A 19,708-nucleotide genomic window follows, 5' to 3' on the forward strand; every position below is an offset into this window, starting at 1 on the left:
AGATGCAAGAGCAGATATGAAGAGGCTCTGGACTCAAAATCACTAGGAAAAATGTCAAGAAAGTTCCCAAGATGCAGGCCCTCATTCAGCATGCTTATTTATTTTTCTAACTTGTAAGTCGTCAATAAAATTGATATATTCTCTTCTTTGAAAACAACCCAGAAGTCCCGGTCAAACTTAGCTTTTAAGGAAACCTCTAAAAACTAGCCATGGAACAGGTTGGAATGAATGTTTCTGCAGAGACTAGCCCACCTACCTCCCTCGTCCTCCACCCAGTGCTGCCCCAGACCAACGAGGCCTGACATTATCTTAAGGATGGCTCCTTCTGTCCCACGCTCTCTTCCCTCTAGACCTAGGTGGATGCACAAACAGATGCTCTGTTCTCCAGAAACCAAGCCTGGAAGACTCTTCTCAGGCCCTAGGAGAGTCAGCAGGACAGGAAATTCAGGGTTGTTGGGAGATTACTGTGTTTTCACAATTTTGAGGCACACTTTAGAGTAGCCAAAGCCCTTCGTCCTGTACCTTCTTGTCTGTGAGGATGGCTCCAGTGGGAGAGCCTCTAAGACCTAGGGCTCCCTCGAGCTGAACTCTAAGAGACCTTCACAGTAAAGCAGGTTTTATTCGACTTAAAACCTGGAAGCAGCTCTCTGGCCCCTAAGCAGAATTGGGCAGTTGTTACAATAGTTCTTTCATAAAGGATGCCCATTCACTTGATCCAGATGGAAGGAAATTGGACTGCGCTCAAGTATCTCCACATTCAAAATCAGCGGTGGGCCTAGCTACAATAATGTTAGGACTAAAAATTTACAGGTGTGAGGTGCCCTCCTTATAAACATTACCTTTTACTTCACACAGGTCTTCAAAATACCTGAAGTATAAAAAAGCTTATGTCCTAATATCACAGATTTATAGCGGGGGAAAAAAACTCAATAGAGACGAGGGAAGTGAGTTTTTGAGTTTCAAACCTAAATGTTGGCAAAACTAGATAGTAACATTTGGAATCAATTTGAAGTGTCCTTATTTACCTTCAGGAAGACCCTTTCTTTTGACAGATGATTATGTGGTAGAATTTTCCAACACTCTGAGACAAAGCTAAACTCTATGAAAGAAGCTGAAATCTGCATTTTTCTCCATCCCCTTTCTAATGTGTAATAATTTTTACTTTAGGACCACTGGAATTTTTGACACAAATAATTGTTTTAACTTACCAAGTGAAAATGTCCACCATAAAAGACTATTGCCTTGCCAGCATTGTTTCTAAATAATATTACCATAGCAGAATAGAAAAGGAAAAAAGAACAGGATCAAAAAAAAAATATAGGATTTTCTGCTATAGGTTGAATAAGTGCAATTTTATAAGTTGTACTTTCTTTGAACTGGTTTAATTTTTCAGACACCATTTTTTGGTCATCATCTCATGGGAGTCATTTGATAACCCATGCCCTCAAATGTAGAAAGTTCCAAATACAGGATAAAATGAAAATAATCCCACTCACACATTAACGGTGAGAAGCCACCCAGCCTGACAACACTAATCAAATCAACATGGGAGGTGAAAAAAGATGATTTACACATAATTCCATCAAAGGATGAGCCTACCTGAATCATATGCAAAATCTCTGGGCTCCTGTTTGATCATCAGAGGAGGGGGGAAGCTTTGGCTGGCTGCACTGCCAACCATGGTGTTATGTTCATAGACTGGGTCGTGGTACTCCTGCTTAAAGCCTTGTGGTGGGAAGGGGATGTTTGGCTCAGACATCTGGCGTTGGTACATGGGACGCCCTTCCCTTGGCATTGTCGGCAAAGGAGGAAAAGAATTACAGGGTTCAGAAAGCTGGCGGCGAAATCTGGAGAAGAGAGTGTGTTTCAGATGAAATGGTAACACAAAATTGTCTTTAAAGAACAGATATAATAGTTTAATGCCAAACTGCCCAACATGAACAGATTTAATGAACCTCAGATCTCTCTTTCTCAGAACAGTAGCGCTATGATTTAAAAACCAAACGATGACGTATGCTTCCTTTAATCCACCCAGTGCAAACAATCCAGCATATCATGCAATTAAAGGTGTACTGCCAGTAGCAGTAAAATGAGCTGTTTTGAATTAATATGAACCCTAACAGCTAAAATGACCAATTTCAAGCTAATTGGATCATTTACATAACTTCTGCAAAAAGGATTCTCAAATAATGAAACACAGGAAAACATAGGGAAAAACAGAAACTGATCTCAAATGGCATTCTTTCTCTTTAAATTCTGTCACCAAACTAATCAACAGCTGCATAAAAGAGAACAGCCAAACAAAAACCGACTTATTGTCTTTCCTTCCATAACCATCAGCGATGCAGGAAACGCAAGAGAACGGAATCTCTTCTCAAATCAGCAGCCCCTTAAACTCTTCAATGAACAATGTGTTCTTGTAAGATGCAAATCTTGGCATTATGGGGGCTTATATTTCTCTTTTTTAAATACTCTTTCTCTGTCCTGTCAGACAGAGAAGGCCATACTGGTTCCTAAGAGCTCCCAACCATTGAGTTGATTAAAAAATAAGCGTACATTCAGAGCTGACACCCAAGGGTGAAGATAACACATACAGTTGCACAGGTCTTGAGCAAACCAGCCTGGGAGGGCATGAGGTAGTTCTAAGGCCTAGGCAGAGACCTGGGTGTGAGTCCCCACGCTGCTTCTTTCTTGGTAAAGACGAGCTGAATATGTAACCACTCTGGTCTTTGTAACCCATCCCTAACAACATTGACCAACCACAAAGATGTGGACTGATTAAAGATTTCACAGTACTCTAAAAATACCCCAGGAGTGCTTTAAAATAACCTCTAAACTTTACCCATGAGCAAATATTAACCTATTAACAACCCCCCCAACTAAAAGCATTCCTAATTTTGAAAGTTAGCATTTAATTTTAGTAATGTTAAATTAAAATAAGGCAAATGAATGGCAAAGCAAACGCCATGCCAGGGCTTAACTCTAGGTGTACCAGCTACCATGCAAAAAAAGGAAATTCCACTTACACCTGCACAAAATAAACTTAGAAACTCAGCTATTGTGAAACAGCTAGGCTGGCTGGCACTGCATTCATTCCCCTTCTCTTGCTTATTTCATTAGCCAAAAAAAGAAACAGAAATTATCATTAAGAACTGTCAAGGAGTGAATCAGAAAATCGTAACTTGAAGATAAAATGGGAAGCTGGCTCCTTTCTGAAGCCTTAAAAGGAAGCTAATAATGCTGGCACGGAGGCCTTTGTGGGGAAGCAAACCATTTGCTTTCAAGAGTCAGCCTGGATCGTAGTTGTTCTTGCTGGAGGCTGTGGCTGTATCAGTGATGTAGGGCTTGGGTGTCATTCTGGTGAGCCACTGACCAATGGGAAAGAAAAAGTGACAGAGGAAAAAAATCTGGTGGCTGAGGACATCAGGCAAAGGCTCTAGTGGGTAAAGAGGTTCAATGTATGCACACTGGGGACACCGCTGAGGAAAATAGACAGGTCTCTTGCACAGTGGGTTCAAGAAGAAGTGCCAAAGGGCTGGCCTGGAGTGTGCAGTGAGGCCAAGGAAAGGAAGCAGAGTGCAGGCCAGCTGGCTGTAAACTGTTCCCAGAGTGAGGTGGGGTGCCTGGGCTGAAGGGGGCTATCTGGGGAAGGGATCTGTTCCCAGAGCCAATTTGCCATTTATATCCAAGGGACTGCCATTTGTTGGCCAGAGCCCTCTAAGAAATCCTCATCAGAAACATACGGCTTCAGAGATTTTCCTGGGATTGGCCAGCTGGTACTAACCTCAAAGCTCAGCTGGGGGGCAGTGGGAAAAGACCCCGAGCTCCCCTCTTACAGTTCCGGGCCGGCTGTTCTCAGTCTCAAGTATTTGACTTCAAGTTGAGTTACCAAAATGGATTTGGCCAAAGCCCTCCAGTGAGGTCATCTAACACCAAGCACACTACCTACTCAGCAGTCACCTTGCCTGAGAAATGAGCAGCCTGCACAGAGAGCAGACAGGCTAACCTATAATTCAGAGCTCAGGTGAACTACAGGACACATGGCGATGATAAATTCCGGTGAGTCTTCAGAAGTGGACAAAAGCAACTTTGAGAGTGCTTTGTCTTTTGTGCTTCTGTTAATGGCCCACCCTGCAGCAGGCAGTCTTCCTTCTGTATTTACAGAACTGTTCACACAGATGAGCATCACATTTCACTGTAAATACATCTTGTCTATGGGGTGAAAAAGTAATTAGGAGACATTTTAGTAACTAAAGAACAGGAAGGCCAGGTCATGGGAGCAGAGAGAGGACATGGCTTTGTTTCACATGGGAAACTGTGATTTCATCCTGTTCCTCAGAGCAAGGAGACTGAGTTGTGCAGTGGTTCTCTGTACATCCAGCTTTGCCTGTGCTATGCCTGCTTCCTCTGCTGACTAGGAGTCCTTCAATCAGCTATTTTACAGTGATGGATCTCAGCCAGTTATGGTGGTAGTCCCTGGGAAAAATTTTGGGATTGGGGGGGATCCAATATAATGTAACCTTATAGAAAGAATGTAATTATACAACTTTTCAACTAAAAGGCAGATTTAAAACAGAATAGAAACCCCGAGCTCCGAATTCCCTGAGGACTTTTGTCCTCCTTGTGTTCTTGGAAGCATCTAATGCAGCCTACAATGGTGTGTGATGCTCACTTCTGTCCAGCTAAGGTTGTTTTTTCCCATGGAAACTCTTATTATAGAGTTTCCAGCACAGCACTGGTAACGGGGAACAGAGCAGAAGGGACAAACTTAGCTGGACAGAGCAAGCCTGTGTTCTAAGGCACAAAGAGAAGCAGCGCTTCCTCCGCAATTATACTGAGACTTGGGCGTTCTCCTCCCTAAGTGTCAACAATCCCGTTACAGCCCTCTCACTGGTCCCCACACTCCTCTTCTTGCCTTGTTTGTTTCTAAGTAACACTTACTTGGCCAGCTGTTTCTCTAAAGCATATTCTTAATGTCCATAGTCCTGGCTCTACTGACATCAAATAGTCATTGAAAAGGAGAGCAAATAGATTAACCAAATAAGTTATACTCTGTAAGACTAAGTATAACTAAACCATTTGATGTGAAGTAACAAACCTAGTTTCATAGGCCACCTAGTAAAATGAGACTCCTAACTTCGTAGAACTAGTGTACACATGCATGAGCTGATCCAAAGTGAAGCAATTTAAGAGAAGTGAAGAAGAACTATTCAAATGTCAGGCTACAGATTAATTTTCCACCTTATCAGACAACTTGCATGTTTAAATAAGAAATTTTTTGCAAATTATCTTCTCCATAAGTTATTTTAAGTATAGATAGAACAAGCTTTTGCTGAAACTATTGTATGGATGTTCAAAATCATTATGTTTACCTTAAACACTCGTACTCTTTAGAACAGCCATGAGGGCTGAAGCTGGTGGAGGTTTCTGTTTTGTCGAGGCGGGTATCTGCAGCTTACCTGTGGTCCATGGGGTAGGTGCTGTCTGGTATGGACTGAGAAGGAGGGAGGTGAGCTGGGAAGGCCCGGTCAGGTTTCGGAGTATGAGTGGTGTTTGGAGATGCATGATGCAGCGGAGAGACAGGAGTACTGGATGGTGTCGGGGGGTTGGAGGGCCTCATTCCCACGTGTGGCTTTTGATCATAGGCACTACCAGAGAACAAAAGAGAGTATGGGCAGTGCTGGAGCAATTAGGAAGATTCCCGTCCTAGGAGAGACAACCTGTCTTAGACGTAAGTGATGAGGAAACCAAACGCTTTTGGATTTTGATTTTTAGTTTTAGAATTTATAAATTTATGAACAGAAAATAGAGTATCAAGTTCTAAAATGAGACAAATATTTGTAACGTAAGTTTTCAGACAGACAGACTTGTTTAAGGTAGACCGCTTTGCCAAGAGATCGCCATCACCTCTGTCTGTGCTCAACGTACATCTTTCAGTAACAGGTCCTTCCTAAACCATAAAATACCAGATCATAATTCTTCCTCTATACTACACTTCAAAACAAGACCCACTATTAGCTTGGTAAGAGAGACCATGCTGGATTTGCCTTTATTTGTGGTGGAATTTAAGGCAGTGCTGTTGTCTTTCTAGATGTTTTGTATTAAATGATGTTTGGCCTTGAATTCCTCACATGGGATAATAAAGATTAATGAGGCAAATTAAAATGTCTCTGATCGCTTTGAACTTTCTTTGATTGTGAGTGCAAAATAATTTTAAGAATAAAATCCTATTTTTCATAGACTAACTTCCACTCTCAATTACAAATGCAAAAAAAGAAAAAGCTCTTTGTTTTATATTATGAATTTAAATTGCTTTCCACAGTGCGGCTTTCTCGAATATGATTGAACTAATGTCTCTGATCTAGAAATATATCTTACTAAAATCAGATTTTACTTTCTAAACAACAAGAAAGGATATTTCCATGTAAAGTATCAAGATTTACTCTTAAAATAAGAATATTAACGTGAGCTGGGTAAGATGGTGCAAAGCTTTGGTTGCAAAAGAGGTGGGAGGTTCTCTGTGAGTCAACTTGGTCTATAGACTGAGTTCCACACCCCAGCCAGTGCGACCAGTGAGATCCCTTCTCAAATACACACAAATATGTACATATGTACATGTGTACGTATGTAATTAGTGCTAGGAAATTTAAAAAATATTTTCTGTTCAGATTAATGTGTGAAAACCTACAGTTTCGCTATTACTACAAAAGAATAATACCCAGGTTTAAATATGCTCTCTTGAAATGCAGGAGCTGGTGCTACATACAACTACTCCATCCTTAAAGCAGTCTGTACTTATAAAGAACACTGGGAAGGGGAGCTGGTGAAGGAGAAAAGAGGGGAACTGGAAGGGAGCAAACAGGGCAATAGATTTATTAATCAAATAGCATTATACACATGTATGAAATTCCCCAGCCAAAACAAAAACCAGTCTTGTGTATGGTCCTACTTACGTTCTTTTCTGATATTTCTGAACAAAAACAAATTCTTTTCATTAAGTTGCTTGCTTACGTCTTTCCCATAAGAAAGAAGAGACAAAGCTGGGTGTGGTGGCACATGCCCTAATCTCAGCACTAGGGAGGCAGATGCAGGTGGATTTCTGTGAGTCCAAAGTCAGCCTAGTCTACATAGAGAGTTCCAAAAAGTCCAGGGCTACACAGAGAAACCCTGTCTCAAACAAACAAACAAACAAAGAAACAAACAAAAGGAAACAAATGACTAATTATCCTAAAATATACTCTCTTCTCCCATAAGGTGTTATATTTAATTTATTATTATATAATAATAATATATTTATTATTTATATGAAGTTCAAGAATGTATTATGTAGACTATATATGCTGAGAGAGATGTTGATTTCCATAAACTCTTCCAAATTGTCAGCCAATTCCTCAACTGTCAATGTATGGATCTGAGATATATTGCATAAAATAGTGTTTTTATGGTCACCATAATAATTAATGCTGAACTACACAAAGAATTCTACATCTAACTGGTTCAATACCTGGAAATTATCCAATGTTAAAATAACTGTACTGTTATATACACCTTAAGGAGAAAATGCAAACAATAAAACTACATTTCCAAACACATACAAGTATGTTATGGGAACTCAACATGCCCTCATAGTTCACTTTTACAACAGATCTGTTTTATAAAACTTTGTAGTTTCAACTGAGCTGCCTCATAACTCCAGGCTCTAGTGAGCCTCTGAGAAAGTCAGATATAAATTTCAAAACAGACAAGAACAAAAAACTTCAGCATTGGTCAAAATTGCCCTGAGATGGTACAATCTAATTTTCTTGATTCTTACATATAACAGATGTGAAAGAGGACATATAGCAGATGTATTCATAATAATACAAGATTCCGCTGGATCTGAATGCGTTATGAGCTTGAAGCGATATGCCTTATAAAACAGTGCAAATATATGGAATCATCTTTTATAAGTTCTTAGGCCACCTCCCTTTAAGAACTAAGTTTCTACTGTAATCAAGAGTAATAGTCAATAGCTAGAGCCAACTTTTTTTTTAATGCAATTAGAGGGCAAGATGAAAAGTAAAAGCATGCAATTCACTACAAAGGGTTTTTAATGAACAGATGTGTTATCAAATTTTCTAGCAAATGAACAATGTACTTTGAATGCACCACCCTTTATTATCATCTCAAGAACAACTGGCTTTTTAATAGATAATAGCCTTGGCTAAGCCTTATAAAATTGTAGTTTTATTGCATTTGTCCATGAATACATCTTAGAGATCATCTGTAAAGCCTGTCAGATAACTAATGTACCGCTTTTGCTTGCCAAATGTTATATATTTTTTTTTTCTACAAACTATCTAAAGTACATAATGCATTCATTCTGATGGGAACCTTCAAAAGCTGCTGGTGCCAAATAAGACCCTCTTCTCAAACCTGAGATGCATTACTACTGCAGAAAAGCAGCCAGTGATTAAGATGAGAATTATTACTTTAAAATGATTCTAAAGTGTGTGATTGTATGGCAAATGGGTCTTTAGCGTTCTGCTGAATATATTACCTAATTAGCTTATTATGTAACAAAGATGTAACCCATAAAATTGACGTGAGATTTTCGTATCACTCTACATTTTGTCTGACAAAGGGATGATGCTCTGTCTGTAGGCACAGGGCTGCTTACCTGACATTGTACAGGCACTTTTCTCCATAGCTGAATTTAAAGGGCTGCTCTTGACTGCAGGCAGACCCAAGTTCTGAACATGGGCTGTGGGGCTCCTTCTTGATTTTCAGTGGTAGGCCATGAAAAGCCACTAAAACAGAACAAAATACCAATATTCAATTCAATTAGGAAATAAGTCTGTTAGTCTGTTTACTTCTCTTATTTAAATTATCATTAACATTCCTTATGCTTATAAGAAAAACAGCATTTGATAACTCATGAGGCCTGAAGGATTCTAGAAATTGAAAATGCAAGTCTGATTTTTTTTTCTTTGCTGAATGCAAATCAAATCACTAGTAATTTGCTTTGATGATATTAACAATGCTACAAATTCATTTTTCAGAAAAGAAGTTTTGAAAACCTGTCACAAGGCTCTCCAATGACTAAAACAGAGAAAAAAATGCAACTGGTTAGCCAACACTGGAATAAAGCTTTAAGCATTATTCAGTCATAATGCTTCAGGAGCAATGATTTCATGGCTCATGACAAAGAAAACCCAGGTGTAGGTCCAACGGAAAGCCATAATAGTACGTGGGCCAGGAAAACCAACATCTTTAAGAGTGATGGTCATTTTTAAAATAGAAACTAAAATACCTGCCTATCTGATTACCAAAACTATCAAGTTAAAATATGATACCTGAAAGTTTTTCATCCAGGTAATCCTCAATAAAAATAATTCTGTATCAAATAGTGTTTTCTCTTTATATAAATTAACATGTAGGTATGTTTAAAGCACAGTTACAGTTAATTTACATTCATTGTGCTTAATTTAATATAGGTTACATTATAAAATGTACACAAGAAATGCATATATATTCACAAAATGTGCTTATTTTATGACTATAAAATAAAATAATAAATTTCAATATATTTTTAAAAGTCCAATGAGAACACAAGTGTCCACTCTACTCTTTAGATTTCTTTCACTATTAAATGTCCTGATAAAGTTTGTGATACATGGAAAAGAAACCCACACAAGCATTCACAGTGTTCACCAAGAAAACTCTCTCCTCCCGAATACTTAGGTGAAACATGTCTGTGGGTATGGGTTCAGCAATTCTTGGAATAACAAATATGTATGTTACAGCATATTTATTGGTACTTTTTGCAAAACTTTTAAAATTATTTGCAAGTCCTTTGAATATAGATAGCGAAATGTATGTACTCAATTTCTGGCACTTTGAATTAAAACCTAGGTTTTATATTTGCCTAAGAAAAAGCTGTAGCAACATACAAACATAGAACATTTGCCCTCAAAAAAGTAACATAAAGAACTGAGAATTCAGATTTAGTTTACATGAATAAAATTTTGTTAAGTCCTAAGAAGTGATATTTCTATATTTTAAGACTTTTTGCCCAAAAGGTATAAAAAGATTAGTAAGCAGCTTGCAGAATAAACTTAACCCAAAAGAAAAACTTAACAAATTATGCTTTACTAAAATTGAAATTGACTCCTTAAAGGCACCATTAGAAGAATGAAGAATAAGCCATAAGCACAAGATGCTCGCAACAGAAAGATGTGACAAAGAATTCTTATTTAACGTAAAAGGAATTCCTGCATAGCAATACAGTGGCCAACTGGAATGGACAAGAGACTTGGACAAGTAGTTCATAAAAGAAAATATACAAATAGGAAGGTGGGGGATGGATAGGCCACAAAATGAATAAAAATGTAACCAAAGTTTTCGTTCATCAGGAAATTGCCAATAAAATGGTAAAATATCAATAAACGCTCATTAGAAAACCTAAGCTTTAAAAGTTTGACGATACTGAAACTGAAGAACAAAATAACGAGACCGCTCACTCATGCTGCTGAGAGCATGAGTTGGTATACGCATCTCAGAAAAGTGTGTGTCTACTCTCATGGTCAAACGAATGTACCTTATGATCTAGTAATTACACTAGTGAATATTCTTGTGTGTGTGTGTGTAAAGGAGTTCATGTGTTCTCCAGAAGAAGTAGGAATGTTTTCGTAAGTTTTACTCATGAAAAGAAAGCAAGAAATGCTTTAAATATTCACTGGTAGAGGTAAATAAGTAAAGTATGGCCTCTGCATGCAAAAAATAACAAGGAGTAAAGCACCTTCCAATGCATCCAAAAGCATGCTCACAGCTATGGAGTTCAGAACTAACTGTAAGTTTCCAAAGCAAAGCTAGCTGCGAGTGTAAAAATTTCCTTCTGTGTATAGTATGTTTAGACTTGGTTTGGAGGCTCATTTAAATTGAGTCATTAAGGTCAGCTTTAACGCTATGGCTCGTGTTCCTCAAACCCAGGGGACATGTGGACAACAGGATAGGAACTCAAGAGACCAACACATGCAGCTGAGGGCAGAAGGAAGATATTGCAAGCTGAAGATATTGCAAACCAAGAAGTGCCAAAGATCGATGGGCAAGTGGCAGACACTGGAGTCGGGGTGGGGGAACCCCCAAGCAGGTCTTCCCTCTCTCCTACTCCCCAGAGACCTTGTTCCCATCTTCATCTGGCTCGGGAGCCTCTGGAAATCAAGACAACCCATATCTGGTTTTTAAACCACCCGTTCCACAGCACATGTTACCGCACCCTGACCAATGCTCCATTCCCAGTAATTTTTGTCACCGCCCTGGCTGTGTAGTGATTTTATGTTACAAAAATGACCAGGGAATTATCGTAACTGGACAAATGTTGATGCGAAGGTGAGGTTTCGCAACGCCGGCGGACATTGCATTGAGATAGATCCAGCACCTGAAAACTCTGTTCAGATACCAAGCTTGAGGCGGCCCTCCTCTTCCGCCCTCTTTACAGACTCATTCTTTGCTGGCGGGGCTAGTAATCATTATGAGCCAGGAGTTGATTCGTCTTTACTAGTCCTGAGCCAAATGACTAACGGGACAGATCTAAAACGACCAGGATTTATTTTATATTTATTGTTGTACCTGTAGGTGACGTATAAAACTTAAAGGCAAACTGAAGCCTCCAATTTTCTGCACAAGACCCTGTGGTTTATGCCCTATGTGGCTCGCTTTAGCCCGCCTCCTGGGGATCCTACCTATGACTTCATGTACACAAACTTCTGTTATTTACCTTTGCTCGAGTGATACAGAGCCTGCCAGCAGAGAGGACGGAGCTGGAAGCTGGCTAGGTGTATTTCAGCGCAGGACTTGAGGCTTAGCTAATAGGAGGTTTTTCCAGATCGTTGGCACCAGCGCAAGAGAAAGCAGCACATTCATTTCGTGCAATTTGCTGTACCTTCCCACATGCAGTTGGTGCATGTAAAAGGCTGTTAAGTACTAAATTATTCCTTATCAAATCACCATCATCTGGAGTCATGATCAACACTAATTAAATTACTTTTGCTGAACATGGCTCCAGCCTGCTGCCGAGGCTGCTAGCATTCCGCTTCCAGTGCGGTCCTGCCTGGGTCTGGAACACAGTCCTGCAGGCATCCACATTGTTTTGTAGTTTAATTAAAGTGAATCTTTCTTTTTTCAAGTGAATTAAATCAAGTGAGTTAGCCTCTTCATTCCATTGACAAAGAGATGGTGTTTAGAAATAATATTTTTATTCCCAACTTCATGAAACTCAGATCATTTATCTACGTTTGAAACTCAGAGAGTTCATCGCAGGCATTCCTCAAACAGGGTTCCCATGCAAACTTTTCCAAGCCACATGTCTAGCAATCCGCTCTTCTAGAGAGAGGCAGAGAGAACACCCAAGAGACAGGCCTTGCATTCCTTGCCTTGATGGACGCTTGACCTTTAAAACCACATCTTAAGGCTGGCGAATGATGGCAGAGTTTGTCTAACAGTTAAGTTTAAGAGCTCCAAAATATCAGGACTTAAAAATATGCACTTCCAAAATAAATGTAACCACTGCTGAATCTGAGAGTTTATTAGGGGTTATGGTATTCATTGTTAAGTGCCTGGTAATTCAGTAACTGTGTTCATTTTAGAGCTGTGAATTGTGAGGCTTGGCTTAGTCCCTCCCGTTTGTTCCCCACATTTTAGAAAGGGAAACGTTTCATTCGCAACACTGCAGAAGCACGAGTCACCCTTACCTTCCAAGAGCAAGGATCCTACTTCAAAAATGCATCTTTGAACACAACATAAAATAACTTGTAGGTAGAGAGAATGAATTAAATTCTCTCTGGAGAATACTTTCTTAATCATTCTTAATCATGACAATAAGGTGTTTTACTTGTAACCTTCTGCTGAGAACAGACCATGTTTGCCACAGCCATCTGCAAATAGATGGAGTTTCTGTGTGAAGTTAGGATCTGAGTAGGAAACTGCAACCATGTTTAAAAAACGATTTAGATCTGCATAGCATTTTAGGATTGTCAAGGTTGGACTTGGCTGTCACTCAAATGCTCAACTGTTAAAGTCTTAGTCTCCAGTGTGAGGCATGGCTGTGAGGAGAACGAGCCTCCAGGCAGCCGGGAACAGTGGAAGGAAGCTGGGATGCTGCAGTCTGCCTCTGAGGCCCTGGTGCTGCTTTTTCTTCCCAGCTGTAAAAAGCTTCTGCTGACATGATGTATTGTGTACCGCAGATTAAAGAAGCATAGCCAGCCACTGAAAATCTCTGAAGCCATTAGCCAAATTAATCTTTCTACTTTTAAAGTTTATTTTATTGGGTATTTAGTCGCAGTCATGGAAAGCTAACAGAGTCATAAAGAAGCTAAGCATGACGTGTAGGTAAAGGTCTAAGAAAACATAATCGTGAGTTGAAAATTGGCACCTTGGGCTGAAGAGATGGCTCAGTGGTTGCTACTCTTGTAGAGGACCGGGGTTCGCTTCCCAGCATCTACATAATGACCATTTGTGGCTCTAGTGGATCCCATGTACTCTTCTGCCCTTCATAGGCACCAGGCACATATATTCCTACATACGTGCACCAAACATTCACATTTAAAGTAAAATCAATATATCTAATTTAAAATTTAAGTATTATTCCATGCCTATAAACCCAGCATGTTTAAGTAGAAGGAAAAGGATAAGAAGTTCAAGGTCCTCAAGGCCAGCCTGGGCTAGGAGAGGCCCTACTTTAAAAATACTGACAAATACAATCTTTCAAAAAGAATCTTGGGACTTGGGTTGCAATAAAATTAAAATCTGTTTACAATTTTACTTAAAATTGTTTCTTGTTCACGAACACAATATAACATTATATAAAATCATATCCACTGTTTCAGAGTCGTTCATTCCTTAGGTAGCTGCTGTATCTACTGTGTGCTAGATGCTACAGTAGGCGCCGAGCACTAGAAGGCAATATGGAACTAAGCGTGCAGGGGCAGAACGAGGTGGCCTCACACCATCAAGGGCATATACAGGGCCAGTCGGACTCTTGTTTAGATTTCTAAAGAACGTTTCTTCTAGGGAAGATCTTAGCCTGTTCTATATTCCTTATGTTTGATTAATTCATGTGTGTGTGTGTGAAACACACAGCAGTATGCATGACGTTACTAATACATTCTTGGCATGTGTATCTAAATGCAAAAACTTCTCAGAGCATTTGTGTTCGCTCTTAGGCATTCTGCCTTCTTTCAATTTATTCCTGTGACCAAAGACATTTAAAATTTCACACTACTCATATTACATTGAAACAACGACAGTGCTCCCCCACACTGAGAGTTTGCCCTACCCTGGGTTAATCAAAACAGAACATTCACGCATCCTTCTAGGCGTGGCCAGAGAATGTAAAGAAGCAGGAAGTGGGCTGGGCTCTGAGTTTTCACTTTTTTAATTCTTAATCCTTCTAAGAGTGAAACAGAATAATTTCTATGAATATAAAACATTTATTCTGGGAAAAGAAACATTTAATTTTAATTCTTGTCAAAATAGAAACAGGTCTTTACAATAAATCCACTATTTCTAAAGGAAACGAAGGCAAGAGAGCAGCCTCCAGAGTCCCCTCACATAGGTACCGAGACCCCCAAACCAAAACAGGACGTTTAGGATAAATCTACTTGGAGATTTCTTAAATGACAGGCTGTGGCCACCTACCACTTGCTACCTGTTTTTAGAAGTGCATTTTTAAGGTGACTTTTCCCCACCCATTCACTGGTAGACAGTCTGGAGCTAGTTTGAGCCACAGCGGTTGACTTGCACAGTCAGGACAGAGACAGAGGACCTACAGAGCCTAAACATTTACCATCTGATCCTTTCCAGAGAACAGCTGATCCTTGTTTCAGATCATGGTCTACAGCTATGAGGCAGAAAGCAAACACAGAAGAAGTTCCTGGCAGAGTGAGGTGTGCTCGTGAGCACTGCTAACCTTGTCAGCAAAGGTCCCTGGGCTCCAGTAACACTTTGTGTGGCCTCCTGTAATCAACTCACAGTGAGTGCTATGCAAACAAGCTGGTGAAAAATGGCACAAAATGGAAACTCTAAAACACTACAAATTTATGAGGCGTGAGGAATCTCAAAGCACTTACTTAGACCAGATGACATCTACCATGTAGAATTTTTTACACCTGTCTAGAAAATAAATATAACTGAAAAAGTCAAAACAAAAACAAATCATGTTGTAGATATTCAAAGTGCTTGTAGGGAAAAAAAATTACTTGGCTGTGGAAGTGGTTTGGAGGAGGAAAAAAAAAAAAAAACCTCTGTAAAAGGTTAAAAAAATATGGTACATAAATTAGATTATTTAAGAGTAGATACAAGCATGCCATGAAAAATGCATGCAGCCTTTTATACAAATCTATGCAGTTAGGAGCACACTCTGTAGATGAGACATTCACTTTAAGTTAGTATCACTTCAAGCTCAGGTGATAAATGCATCGTAGGGACCTCAATTAGTACTCAGGTCAATTTCAGAAGCCAGGGGGAAGGTTTATTTCTGTACAAGTAAAGACAACAATGTCTCGTGTTCAGTAAATACACCTTGCAAGGTAGAGAAGCTCAGAGGGTCCTTGAGCTGTGAGTCTCTCAAAAGATTCTTTCTCAGTACATTTACCCCTTCAAGCTCTCCCTACCATCCCTGTGCATACACATACACACACACACACACACACACACACACACACCACACCACACAGACACACACACACACACACACACACACACACACACACACACACACACACCCTGACATCCATTACTAAAGAGACTAATCTCAGCTATCAGCAGAGTGCCTTTATGGGGCCATTAAACCATTTCTCTTGTTTACAGTGCCTGGAAGAAAGATGTGAATTATGTCTGTGACAAAACAAGTGATAACATTTCTAAACTGCTATCAAAATGCAAACCGAAACACACTTAAGGGCAGGAACCCTGATTTGAGTTTTCATGGTTTTCCGTTGTTGGCAGTATCTGGAAATAGATTCACCTATTAACATCTCTGAGGCAGAAATTCAGACCAGAGCACAGCAACATGATATCCATTTATTTCTTAAATAAGGTTCTTTAAATAGATCTGAGAAAGATAGCCCAAAACATTTAAGGAGATGTTGCTGGTTCAGGGATCTGCTATGTAGTAGGCCCCTTGATGCTTTTACAGCTGAAAATGATTTTGGTAATCATGAGAAAGAACCACTGTTCTGAGCCTCAGAACTTTTAAATTCAGGATGTTATGTATGGTCAAAGTTTTGAGACTGAGACAGTATTGGCTGAATCCCCAGATCTGTTTGATTATAGGAATACTAAGACAAAGGCCCAAGAATACAGCAGGTCAGCTCCGGGCACATGAGACCCCTGATGTCAACAGGGCGTCTTAGTGGATCCGTGAATTTCCTAAGAAAGGACCTAATCCTGCAGTGACTCCTATCAGCAGCACCGAGCGTGCTCTCTGTGTCAAGGAATTGTGAATAATTCTGTCAAAGGTGCACCTGTGCAAAGCGCAGGTCACAGGTGAAAAGGTCCTGGAGATGACCCTGGAGCTCACACCTCCATTCAGCGTCACGTGGACACAGACTTGGGACCTGAAGACAAAGCTGAAATCGAAGCCCAGAATCCTCACAGACTGCAGAATGGACTTCCTGATGAAGATGTGACCTATCGGGACAACTATTCCACGGAAGTATGCCTTCCAATGTAACTGTCTGTGCATTGCAAAGTACCGTCATAACGTGCGTCTTAACAGAATATCATGGATATGCATTCTGGGTTTAGATGCCTCACCCTCAAAGTGTGGTGGAAATGTAGTGTTTTCTTCTCTCATTCAGTGGAAAATGACTTTTCCTACCAGCTCTGATGATCTCAATCAAAGCTTGCCAATATTTCAACTGTTCTAGGATACATTCAGTTACTTGTGAACATTTTAACATCTCAGCTTCAAATTAATTTTATGATTTAAAAATTCAAACAATAATCAACCAGTAAGGAATAATAACAACAAAACAACATTACCGCAATGGCCAACATTCCACCATGACATGCAGGTCAATGGTTGACTGATGGGCTGGCACCTTCTGCCAAGACCTGGATTTTCACATTCACTACACTCTCTTCTGCTCCCATCCCAGCTCCTACAATATCTGCACAGAGCTCACTTCACCTGTTTATCTGATAAGCATGTGAGTACCTATCCCATTATCTAACATGTAGTCACCATGGTGTCTACATATGTAGGCACCTATGTCCATGCTAACATTTTCTATCATCTATCTATCTATCTATCTATCTATCTATCTATCTATCTATCTATCTATCTATCTATATCTATCTATATCTATCTATCTATCTGTCTGTCTATCATGTATTGATCATCTATCTGTCATCTACATTTCTCTCTCTCTAGCACACACAGCATCTCTAGTCATAAATGTTATGCTAATAGCATATATCCTCAGGAACTTCCTCAGTCAGCAATGGTTAGGAGCAGAGCTACTGCTGAATAGGCATAAGAGAAAAACGCCCAAGATCTCATACAAGACTTGGAGGCTTATGTTTTTCTGAGGCCATATTGTGAAAATGGGCACTGAGTTCTGCTCCAGGCATTTTTGCACTGTGGAAATAATAGTTGCTCACATTCACAATGACCCTTAATCATTATGAAAAAGTGAAATCAAGTATAAGTACTATATTTAAGCAAGGAAGGTACATAACACACATTAGAAAACTGCGCAGGCAATATGGTTGACATTTTAAAGCACTCACTGTTTCAAAGGGTGTTTCAAATCTCCTTTAAATTCAATTACATTGACCACCTATTTTCTAGTTGATATGGGAAAGATATCATAATAATAAAGCAAAAGGCAGGATCAAAAACAGAAAGTTATATTTCTAATTTTAAAAGCATCAATAATTGAAAAATAAAGAGACTGGATGTACAACGTGTTAATTCACTCCTTTAAATTTCAAGCCCAAACTTTATCTAATGGCTCTTCAGCTTAGCAGTGCTAAATGATGCTCACCTTCCCAGTCTAATTGCCAGCAACAACACCCTGGCAGAAAACTGTTCTTCTATCTGGAGAAGGGTAGGAACAGGGAAACGAAGGCCTAATGCAGAAACAATCCAAATTGAATCACTCTAGCATTTTGCATTGGCTTCAAGTCAGATCTTCCTACCCCTACCGGTCCAGTAGATGGAAAGCAGCATGACACTTTTTTTTTTGGAAACAAATTCTGTGCCGTGAGCCCAAACATACAGCACTCCATATCCAACTGGCTAGAACAAAACAGAACAAGCTGCAGCTATTTGAGAAACAGATCTAATCAATCGAAATGAGGTTCCCAAATGAGGAAATCCACCTAAATCCACACCTCCCTAAAGATGCCCTAGTTAATAAAGTCCTAACTCTGACTGTTCTGAACAGGGGGACCCTCTTCTTCTAGTGAATCTGCCCTGCTGTGCTTTGATACAGATAGGCTTTAGGGAAGACTACTTCTCTGCACCCTGAACTATGGTTTCTTTCAAATAGGTAATGTGTGGGAGTGACAAGGAAAGAAGCTATTATGTCTTGCTGGACGGAGCATGGAATAGTCCAACACTACCTGGTATCTCTAATTCTGCATGAAGAAGCCGTGAGGAATGTCGGAAGACATGGATTCTGCAGCCAGAGACCAAGGGCACCCTTCCCTGGCCACTGTGCAAGCTCGAAGACCACCTTGCTGCATAGGAAGAGCTGGGCATCTCAACCTCCTCCAGCACCTAGAGCAAATCTGAAGGTGCTCCCCTCTGTAGATATTCAGAGCAACCTCTAACAAATTCCTTAGAAAAAGTATGCTAACTTTATTCTTCAAAATTCACTGCCAAAAATAAATAATAAATAAATAAATGAATGAAAAGAAAGAAAGAAAGAAAGAAAGAAAGAAAGAAAGAAAGAAAGAAAGGAAGGCATGGAAAAAAAGAAAGCAGATAACACAAAAGAAAACACTAAGTGCAGATGACAGCATCAAAATTGTACTGCTTAAAAACAATAAATGATAAATGTGACCTTCAATTTTCTCTTTTAATTAATTTGTGGTCACAAAAAAATCTAACCAAAAATTTCATATAAATTACTTTAACTATGGGCCATACTAATATGCCAAACAAAATATAAGATAGTATTACATTGCTCCAAATCCTGCCAAATACCGAAACTGCCCATCCCTGTGGAGTAAGTACCAAACAGCAGCAGTCAGGCTGAGCAAGATGGCTCAGCTGGTAAATGTGCTTACCACCAAGGCTGAGGATCTGAGTTCAACCCCAAGATTTATTCTGAGAAGACGGCAAGTTCCATAGGTGTCCTTTGACATCCATATGTGCAGTGGTGTGGGTATGTCCACCCACATACACACAGAGTAAATAAACATGTGTCAGAAACAAGTTTGGCAGGCAGCCACTATTTTTATGAAGGAAAACATAACCTATGTTTCAATTTTAAATGTAACAAAGTAAGTAGTAAAACAAATATTTGTTTAAGTGAGTTCTCTGGTTAAGTCTTCAGAAGTAGACCAACATGGACATAAGTTTAGAAGTTACCTCACATGTATTTGGGCTGATTTGGACAAGACTTCTAGTAAACCCAGAAATAAGGGACAGGGTATACTGGCCAGAGATGGAGAGAGAGAGAGAGAGAGAGAGAGAGAGAGAGAGAGAGAGAGAGAG

At 39.7% G+C, this 19,708-nt stretch overlaps 1 protein-coding gene across 1 annotated transcript in view; it reads right to left on the reverse strand.

Annotated features, from left to right (window-relative positions):
- The window catches only part of Etv1 (ETS variant transcription factor 1), an 86,970-nt gene that overhangs the window by 31,788 nt on the left and 35,474 nt on the right, over positions 1-19,708 (reverse strand). The window contains exons 6-8 of the mRNA XM_055624218.1: positions 8,660-8,789; positions 5,460-5,648; positions 1,600-1,847 (exon numbers count right to left, since the gene is read on the reverse strand). Of these exons, the coding sequence (XP_055480193.1) occupies positions 1,600-1,847; positions 5,460-5,648; positions 8,660-8,789 (567 nt within the window). The remainder of the gene's footprint in view (positions 1-1,599; positions 1,848-5,459; positions 5,649-8,659; positions 8,790-19,708) is intronic.

Source organism: Psammomys obesus, unplaced genomic scaffold (genome assembly GCF_907164565.1).
Source record: "Psammomys obesus unplaced genomic scaffold, mPsaObe1.curated_primary_1811, whole genome shotgun sequence".
NCBI classification, from domain to species: domain Eukaryota; kingdom Metazoa; phylum Chordata; class Mammalia; order Rodentia; family Muridae; genus Psammomys; species Psammomys obesus.